The following is a 10,132-nucleotide window of genomic DNA, read 5'->3' as shown; positions in this document are numbered from 1 at the left end:
ACAGGCCGCTCCCCGACTTGCCGCTTCCCTAGAGCAATCTTGCTTATATTAACTGATAAATTGCCTAATTCACCAAGTTACCAATTTACAAATTAGATTCCTCAGCCAATCCCCACTCTCCTTCACCTGCTGCCGCTCCTGTTCCAACCTCCTTGTAAGGTATTTGCCGCAGCCGGTCCCGTCTGGTTTTTAAAACAACCATTACCACTACTGAAAGAGAAGCACTGTAAAACTCCCAAGAGCTTACCTCTTGGCAAATCCCCACTCTCCTTCACCTGCTGCCGCTCCTCATCCGACATCTTTGAAAGATGGGGCATGTTGGTCAGCATAGATGGGTTGGGCCGAAGGGCCTGTTTCCCTACTCTCCAGTCTCTACCTCTGCACCTTGTCCATGTGTCCCGCTCCAGGTCAAAGCGTGACGGAGGAAATTGAGCTGCAAGTCCCGGAGGATGTAGTGGAAGGGTCAGCACGGGCTTCCGTCACGGTGCTGGGTAAGCAGACGAGATGCTGGTGTTATGTTCATGCCCCGGCAATGTGGGAGAGCAGGGGCATCTCACTATACCGACACCCATCCACGAGGGGCCTCACACCTACGCTGGCTGGCCCCAAACACAATGTGCTGTACTAACTCAACGGCTGAGGCACAGGATATGCAACCTTGCGGCTTGGGACCCTTCTTCATAGTTTAGTTTAGATTTACAGTGTGGAAACAGGCCCTTCGGCCCACTGAGTCCATGCCTTCCAGTGATCCCTGCACACTAACACTATCCTACACACATTATGGAAAATTTACAATTTTATCAATTACCCTACACACCTGTACGTCATTGAAGTGTGGGAGGAATCCGGAGTACCCGGACAAAATTTATGCAGGTCAAGGAAGAATGTACAAACTGTGTACAGACAGCACTCGTAGTCAGGATGAAACCTGGGATCTGGGTCTGTAACTCTACTGCAGCGCCACTGTGCCACCCTGCTTAGCTTCCCCATTCAGGCAACCGAGTACAGAAGTTGGGACGTTATGTTACAGTTGTAGAAGACATTGGTGAGGCTACATTTGGAGTATTGTGTTCAGCTATGGTCACCCTGCTGCAGGAAGCATGTTGTTAAGCTCAAAACCATGCAGAGAAAATCTACAAGGATGTTGCCAGGACTCAAGGGCCTGCGCTACAGGGAGAGGTTGGTCAGACCGGGATTTTATATCTGGGAGGGTAGGAGACGTAGATTGTTTTGTCTGGAATGATGGAGGTTGAGGTGAGACCTGATAAAATTATGAGAGACAGTCAGAACCTTTTTTTCCAGGGTGGGAATGTCAAACATGAGAGTAAGATGAAGGGGACAAATTTTAAAGGCGATGTCGGAATGTTTTGGAATCAAGAGCCAGAGGAGACAGGATAAGGTGAGGAGAATGATTTAACTGGAGCCTGAGGGGTAACATTTTCATACAGAGAATGGTGGGTATATGGAATGAGCTGCTAGAGGAGGTAGTTGAGGCAGGTACTATAACAGCATTTAAAGAACATTTGGACAGGTACATGGATGGGTATGATTTAGAGGGATATGGGCCAAACCTGGATAGGTAGGATTAGTACAGATGGGGCATCTTGGTCGGCATGGGCCTGTTTCCATGCTATGACAGTACGAGGGGCAGGTTTTTTACAGAGAGTGGTGGATGTCTGGAACCTGCTGCCTGGGGTGGGGGTGGAGGCAACTACAATTATGATGCTGAAGAGGCTTTTAGATTGGACATGTGTTTGCAGAGAATGGAGGGAGATGGATCACGTGTTTAGTTTATCTCAGCATCATGTTTGACACAGACATTGTGGGCCAGAGGGAGAGTCTGTTGCTGGGGTGCACTGTTTATGTTCTGTGTTCATTCATTAGAGCTTGTTGTGTCTGGGTAACTGTCCTTACAGTCACCACTAGAGGGCTCTGCCCCGAAATGTATGTTTTCCTCGGAATGAGTCCGGGGACATCTTGACCAGTTTTGACGCAGACATTTCTATCAATGAAGAAACAAATTGTTTCAATGGTTCGCCACGTCCCTGTGAACATTGACGAACATTTATCATAGAGGGAGTACAGAGAAGGTTCACCAGACTGATTCCTGGGATGTCAGGACTTTCATAGGAAGAAAGACTGGATAGACTCGGCTTGTACTCGCTAGAATTTAGAAGATTGAGGGGGGATCTTATAGAAACTTACAAAATTCTTAAGGGGTTGGACAGGCTAGATGCAGGAAGATTGTTCCCGATGTTGGGGAAGTCCAGAACAAGGGGTCACAGTTTAAGGATAAGGGGGAAATCTTTTAGGACCGAGATGAGAAAAATATTTTTCACACAGAGAGTGGTGAATCTCTGGAATTCTCTGCCACAGAAGATAGTTGAGGCCAGTTCATTGGCTATATTTAAGAGGGAGTTAGATGTGGCCCTTGTGGCTAAAGGGATCAGGGGGTATGGAGAGAAGGCAGGTACAGGATACTGAGTTGGATGATCAGCCAGCCTCAAAGGGCCGAATGGCCTACTCCTGCACCTATTTTGTATGTTTCTATCATGCTAGAAAAAATGCCCCAAATAACCTACTTGATGCCACAAGTACCTACGACTAGCATCACAACCTGCTATGACCTACCTACGACCTCTTACGACCACGTGATGACCATGCTGCGAGTTTGAGTCAAGGGCAAACTCGGCAGAGATGGTGAAAGTGGGACAGGCCCTTTACTGTACTCACTCGTTGCAGCACTGTCCAACTACGCAAAGATCTGCGGTCCCTCCGTTCTGAGGCAATGCAGCAGGATCGCTCGGCGATGAGTGTCCGAAATGGCCTCGTCATCCAGGCCGCTTGCGAGCAAGTATGTGGTGAAACTTTCCAACCATCGTGTCCATGGTACAGGAGGCTCTCCTGGACTTTCCAAGAATGGAGATGGGGCAGCAAGAGTCTAGTCAAGATGGCCCCTAGTGATGACTGTAAGGACAGTTACCCAGACACAACAGACCTCACCACCAAGATGGTGAAGAAGGCTTTGGACACACTGGCGTTCATCAGTCAGAGATTGAGTACAGAGGTGGGGACCAGAAACCTGTGAGGCTGCACGGGCTATTGTGTGTCATCTTGGTCACCCTGCTGTAGAAAGATGCCATTTAGTTGGAAACAATGCAGAGAAGATTTACAAGGATGTTGCCAGGACTCGAGGGCCTGAGCTATAGGGAAAGGTTGGGCAGGTAAGGTCCATTGGAGGGAGGGTCCAATGGAGTGAGTGGGCACTGGATGAAGCTTCGATGGGTCACTGGGTGATGGGCACTGGGGGGAAGGGCATTGGAATTGTAGAGGCATTCCCACTCGCTGGGGAGGAGGGAGGGGTTGGGGTCCCGACGAGGGGAGGGAGGGGATGGGCCATTGCGGAGTCCCACTTTGCGTCAGTGACTCTCTGGCCCTCTCTGACCCCTAGGTGACCTGATGGGCAGCGCCATGGAGAACCTGGACAGTTTGCTGCGACTCCCCACGGGCTGTGGGGAGCAGAACATGGTGAAGTTCACCCCCAACATCGTGGTGCTGAGTTACCTGGAGAAAACCCACCAGCTCTCTCCCAAAATCAGGTCCAAAGCTGTGGGCTTCCTGCAGGCAGGTATCGCTGCCAGCGAGTTCTACACTCACTAAGGGCTGGCATCCAGGGGGCAGGGAGGGAGGGGGCTGTGGGGAGGGGGCAGCAGGGAGGGGCGGGTCAGGCAGGGGAGATGGGCAGAAGGTGGGTTGCAGGGGCGAGGGGAGGGGATGGATGGGGAGCACAGGTAGAGGCGTAGGGTGGACATGAAGGAGGGGTTTGAATGGTGGAGGGGGGACAGGTGTTTGTCAGTGGGTATGTGCCTCTATGTGGCAGTGTATGTGTACGTATGTGTCTGTTTGTATCCCCGTGTGTATATATGTGTCTGTGTATGTATGTGTTTGTGTGTGTGTCTGCATTTATGTGTCTGTATGGCTGTGTCAGTATCTGCGTGTATGTGTCTGTACGTGTTGTGTTTACATGAGTGTTTGTGTGTAAATGTGAGCGTCTGTGTGTGTGTATGTTTGTGTGAGCGTCTGTCTGTGTGCGTTTGTGTGAGTGTCTGTGTGTGTGTTTGTGTGAGTGCCTGTGTATGTGTTTGTTTGAGTGTCTCTGTGTGTGCGTGCGTTTGTGTCAGTGTCTGTGTGTGAGTTAGTGTCACAGGCACACAGCACGGAAACAGACCCTTCATCTTATCTCCATGCCAACCAACATGCACCATCTAAACTAGTACCGTGTTTGGCCAATATCCTTCTAAACCTTTCCTATTCATCTACCTGTCAGTAAATGTAGCAATGTTACAACATTTTGAGATTTTAAAAATCAAGTCTGCAATTTATCCCATCAGATAAAGCATAAAAAGAAGTTTAATTTGACACCTAATTCACTTTCATATCTTCAGTATTAAAAAAGTTATGGCCATTTTCATACTCGGAAATTAGCATCTTGTTCCCTATTGATTTTCCATTGACTTAACACAAAAGCTGTGACCGAGGACAGTCTAAAGCCCATAACTTTATTAAAAATTAAGAGAACTGAAAGACATTTTCAGTTATTATAGATTGAAACATTCTGAAACAAATATGAGCCAATCTTACTTGGATGACCTGAAATTAAAGCATATAATTAGTTAGTTACCCAATTGTAGCTAATTCCAAAATTCAATTACTAGATCTAAACATCTATCCATTTCTTAAGGAAAGATTAACATTTTTAAATAGCCCAAGTGTCCAAAGAACATTCAGACAAGAATTCACAATAAAATATGATTTTTAAATCTCATTGACATTCATTTATAGGTCAAATGGAAGGAATTTAGTGTTCAATTGCTGTAAATTAATGGCCATTTAAATCAGCTTTTGAGTGGGATCGTGTGGAACACGATGGTTTGGAACATTCCCATTGCGGTGAATTTGTACCCCATATGCCCAGAAAAATACTGCAGGATTTAATGGGCCCCCAAATCAGCTACTCAAAACATAAAACTTTGTATAAAGGGATCTTAAGAAGCGCTTTTTAATGTAAAAATAAACAGCCTACCTTGCGTTGTCCCCTTCATGAGTTGGCAGCGGTCGCGGGTTTACAGGATGATATTTAATCTACTATAACAATTAAATAAACTAATATAGTTTAAAAAAAGCTGCAGCGAACTAATGTCGCAGCGATTTTTCGTCAGCAAGTAAGTAGGCTGAACAACCTTGATTTGAATAGCCGAGAGAAAATCGCGTTTTAAACCCGCCCCCCTCTCAAAAGGCGCCAAAATCGCGCACACGGGCAGCGACATATCTGCAGCGCCGCTGAAGGTAAGTTTTGCAACATACTTAGTAAATGCTGTTATTGTACCTGCCTCAATTACCTCTGCCAGCTTGTACCATATACCCTTCATTCTCTGAGTGAAAAAGTTATAGCTCTGTTTCTTTCGCCTCTCATCTTAAACTTATGTCCTCTGATTCTTTCTTAAATCTGCTTTGAACTTTGCCCCTTTCAACATAAAATCATGCCCTCTTTGACATTTCCACCCTGAGAAAAAGGTTCTACCATATCTATGCCTCTCATAATGTAATACACATCTATCAGCACATTCCCTCTACCCCCTGCCCTCACTACACTGCTATGTGTGTGACTATATGTGAATGTGTGACTGTGTGCGTGACTGTGTGCACGCTCGTGTCTGTGCACGTGTGATTGTGTGTGTGCGTGACTCAGGGTGTATGTGTGTCTGCGTGTGCATGACTCTGTGTGTGCATGTGTCTGTGTGTGAGTATGTGTCTGTGACTGTTTCAGTTTTGTTTATTGTCACATGTACCAAGATACAGTGAAAACCTTTTGTTGTGTGCTATCCAGTCAGCAGAAAGACAATACATGATTACAATTGAGCCATTTATATTGCATAGATACATAGAATAACGTTCAGTGCAAGGTTAAGCCAGCAAAGTCCAATCTAGGATAGTCCGAAGGTCACCAATGAGGTAGATAATAGTTCAGCATTTCTCTCTAATTGTGGTAGGATGATTCATCTGCCTGATAACAGCTGGGAATAAACTTTCCCTGAATCTGGAGTTGTGCTGATGGGAGAGGGGAGAAGAGCGAGTGGCCAGGGTGCGATCGTCTTTGATTATGCTGCTGGCTTTGCCGAAGCAGTGTGAGGTGTAGATGGAGTCAATGGAAGGGAGGTTGGTTTGTGTGATAGCCTGGGCTGCGTCCACAATTCACTGTAATTTCTTGGGGTCTTGGATGGAGCTGTTCCCAAAGCAAGCTGTGATGCTTCCTGATAAAATGCTTTCTATGGCGCATCTGGAGAAGTTGAGAGAGTTGTTAGGAGACGTGTGGAATTTCCTAAGCGATCCAAGGAAGTAGAGGCGTTGGTGTGTGTTCTTGGTCATTGCTTCAATATGGATGGTCCAATTGTTGATGATATTGATTCCTAGGAATTTGAAGTTGAACCATCTCGACTTTGGCACTGTCAATGCAAACTGGGGTATGTGTACCGCATGTGTGTATATGTGATCCCATGTGTGCAACCCCATTTGTCTGACCAGACCCCCCTGAGCAGTGTGTCTGTCTCCCCCCCTCACCCCTCCCCACTGCCCCCTCCCACCCAGGTTACCAGCGACAACTGTCCTACAAGCACCAAGACGGCTCCTTCAGCGCTTTCGGAACCAGCGACCCAGAGGGCAACACCTGGTGAGGGAAGGGCAGCTTCCTGCCTCGTCCTGACCGCAGCACATTCCCACTCCCACCCCTATTCTGCCTCCATCCCCACACCCGTTCTTGCCCCCATTCCTGCATCTACTCCATCCCACCCTCAACCCCACCCACCACCTCCACCCTCAACCCCACCATCGCACTCAACCCCTCTCACCCCCGCCCTCTCACCCCCGCCCTCTCACCCCCGCCCTCTCACCCCCGCCCTCTCACCCCCGCCCTCTCACCCCCGCCCTCTCACCCCCGCCCTCTCCCCCTCCCCCCACTCTCCCACCACCCCCTCTCTCCCCTGCCTCTCCTCCATCTGCCTCTCTCCCCTCCCCCCCTTCTCCCCCTCCACCCCCCTCTTCCCTCCCCTCCCCCTCCACCCCCCTCTTCCCCTCCCCCCTCCCTCCCTCCCTCTCTCCCCTGCCTCTCCTCCATCTGCCTCTCTCCTCCAGGCTGACAGCCTTCGTGCTGCGCTCCTTCCTCCACGCGCGGCCCTACATCTTCATTGACGAGACGGTGCTGCGTGAGGCTGCCACCTTCCTCACCGCCCACCGCCTGCCCACTGGCTGCTTCGCCAGCGTAGGGCAGCTCTTCAACAGCGCCCTCAAGGTGAATACCTGGTGGGTGGGGAGAGAGTGGAGGTGTGGGGCAGGGAGGGGAGGGGAAGGAGGGGGAAAGAAAATGAGGGCAGGGGAGGGCAACGGAGATGGGGGGGGGGGGGGGACCTGGTGGGCAGATGTGAGGGAGCGCCGCACTGTGGGAGGGGCTGTGAGAAGCCCACCCTCAACCCAACCTGTTTTTTATTCATATACAAGAATAATATATTCAATCCAAAACAATACCAAACAAACACGGGTGCTGTGAATCGCAGGGGGCAAGCTTGGCCAGGCCTAGGAGCAACCTAATCAGGACATCTTCTGCCTACCCTTTCCCCTACGCACAGGATGGTGGGTGTGAAATTGAGACAGAAGGCAAGGAGCAGCCCCTTTAGATAATGGAACAGGGGCTGCAGCCTCACACACTCCATATACACGTGGAACACAGACTCTTCCAGCCTGCAAAAGTGGCAGGCGGCTGGCGAGTTTGTGAACCGCGAGAGAAACAGGTTGCAAGGGGCTCTTCTGGTACCCTCCACACCAGGTCCCCGATGTAGAAAGGGAGAATCCCTGCGTAGAGGAACTCCCACTGGGGGCCCTCTCACGACCGAAAGGAACACCAACTGCTACTTAGTGTCCAGAAGTTGGACCAGGGCGAGGATGTGCAGAGTGTAGAGGAGGAGCCCGTACCGCAGACCTTTCCCTATGTCTTGGAGTGTGGGAGTGTGACAAAGGGTGTTGAGGAAAGGCGGCTCATGTTGTGCGGGACCGGTTCCAGAGAAGGATTATGGTGCCTGGGTCCAATGAGTACTTTCATCTGAGCGGGGGTTTGTTCAGCTGTGAGAACTCTGCACATTCAAGCCTCCTCGACACCCGGTGAGGCAGGACAAGGGCTAGCCTCTCTCACAATCAGGCCGTCATCCTCCACCGGCAGAGGGGGCCCCGGTCAATGGCAACCAGGCTCCAGACTCTCAGCAGGTCCTGGTAGAAGCCGGGCATCCTCTGCAGGATCTCCTTGAAGGCAGCAGCCCTGTTGGAAGGAGTGTGTCGCCAGCACGTGCCACCTGGGAGGATGCCCAGAGTACAGGTCCTGAGGTGAAGAGCTGCCAGCTGGGTGAGACTGACAGCCTTCCTCGATCGGGAGACTCTGGACTGCTGCAGAGACTCAGTGCTTTCCATTGCCCCAGAAGTCCACCAACTTCTTCTGGATGATCCCAGCAAAAGGTGGCTGATGGGACCAATGTGGTCAATCTGTACCAGAGCATGGAGGCCACTAGTTGGTTAATGACCAACACCCCGAGGAGACCTGACCAGCGCTCCAGCCGGGCGACGACTTTCATCTCCAGCTCCTGCCAGTTCGCCAGCCAGGTCTCCACATGGGACTCGGGTAGACTCCCAAGTAGAGGAGGTGCCTGGTGCTCCACGCGAAAGGCCACATCTCCGGGAGGAGAACATTTCCCCCAGTTGATCCTGGCAGAGAAGACTCGTTGACACTCACGCATCCTCTGCAGGTCGATGGGGTCAGTGACCATGTCATCGGCGTAGACCGAGAGGACCACCTCCATGTCCGGCTCACGTAGAACCGTGCACGTCAACCTCCTCTGAAGCAGACTAAGGAATAGCTCCACGCAGATGCCGTACAGTTGGCCTGACATGGGGCATCCCTGACATGCTCATCTTCGGAAGGGAATGGGGGCCGTCAAGGATCCGTTGAATTTCACGAGGCACTCCGTAAAAAAGCTGGATCCAGGCCACAAAGTGCGGTCTGAATCCAAACTCCCGTCCTTAGCAGATATTTGTGATCCACTCTGTCGAAATGGTCGATGGAGACAAGTGGATACACCAGTCTCCTGAGCCAGGTAGACCAGGTCCCGGACCAGATGGATATTGTCCTGGATGGACCCGTGTAAGCCCTGACGCTTGGCCAATGCCTTGTCAAAGACCTTGTGGTTGGTACAGAGGAGGGAGACCGGGTGTCAGTTCTTTGGTAGGTGGAGATCGTCCTTCTTGGGCCGAAGGACCACGACAGCCCTCTGCCAAGACAGGGGCATCTCTCCAGTCGCCAAGCTCTCCCTCGGGACCATGGTGTAATCCTCCCCCAGGACCTGTAAGTGGTGAGGGAAGGCGCTGTGGGAGGGGGGGGGGGGTTCCCTGGGAGTGGCAGGGACTGTAAATTATGACCTGTTCACTCTCTCCCAGGGGGGAGTCGATGACACCGTCTCTCTCTCCGCCTACGTGACCACTTCCTTACTGGAGCTGCAGAGACTGACACCCACCATGGTGAGTGAAGAGATCACTAGCGGGATGGGGGCTATATTGTGTAGCAGTACGGGGGGGGGGGGGGTCATTGGGAGAGAAAGGGTAGGGGGAGAGAGAATCGAGAGGGAGAAGATGGTAGAGAGGAGTGGACTGTGGGCAAGGGAACGAGGAAAAAGGGAAGGGAGGGAGGGAAAAGGAGAAAGTGTGAGGGTTGTGAGAGAAAGGTGGGAGAGAGAAAGAGCAGGGTGACGGGGGGGGGAGATTGAGTGGCAGGAGAAAGGTTGGAGAAGAGGGGGTGGATGTGGTGAGAGAGAAGAGGGGAGTAGGAGTGATGAGGGAGGAGAGGAGAGGAGAGGAGAAGGGAGGGGACTAATCCCTCTTCATCACTTCTGACCATCTCCTGTCTGCCTCCTTTCAGGCCTCCCAGGTTTATGAAGAGTCTCAGAACAGACGTCGCCGCAGAGATTTGATCAGTGATCAAGGTTGGTGCAGGCTCCGTGCCCTCTGACAGGGCTTAACCCAGACCCCTGGGCCTAACCGA

The 10,132-nt window shown here is 51.0% G+C and overlaps 1 protein-coding gene across 1 annotated transcript in view; it reads left to right on the top strand.

The window, feature by feature from the left end:
• The window catches only part of LOC116966846 (alpha-2-macroglobulin-like), a 111,449-nt gene that overhangs the window by 67,442 nt on the left and 33,875 nt on the right, over nt 1-10,132 (top strand). Inside the window, exons 20-25 of the mRNA XM_033013186.1 lie at nt 408-491; nt 3,452-3,628; nt 6,646-6,727; nt 7,189-7,345; nt 9,532-9,612; nt 10,010-10,073. Coding sequence (XP_032869077.1) covers nt 408-491; nt 3,452-3,628; nt 6,646-6,727; nt 7,189-7,345; nt 9,532-9,612; nt 10,010-10,073 — 645 coding nt within the window. The remainder of the gene's footprint in view (nt 1-407; nt 492-3,451; nt 3,629-6,645; nt 6,728-7,188; nt 7,346-9,531; nt 9,613-10,009; nt 10,074-10,132) is intronic.

The sequence above is a fragment of the Amblyraja radiata genome, chromosome 38 (genome assembly GCF_010909765.2).
Source record: "Amblyraja radiata isolate CabotCenter1 chromosome 38, sAmbRad1.1.pri, whole genome shotgun sequence".
Classification (NCBI taxonomy): domain Eukaryota; kingdom Metazoa; phylum Chordata; class Chondrichthyes; order Rajiformes; family Rajidae; genus Amblyraja; species Amblyraja radiata.
Note: the sequence above shows the minus strand (reverse complement) of the source record. Positions and strands in the feature narration are given on the sequence as shown.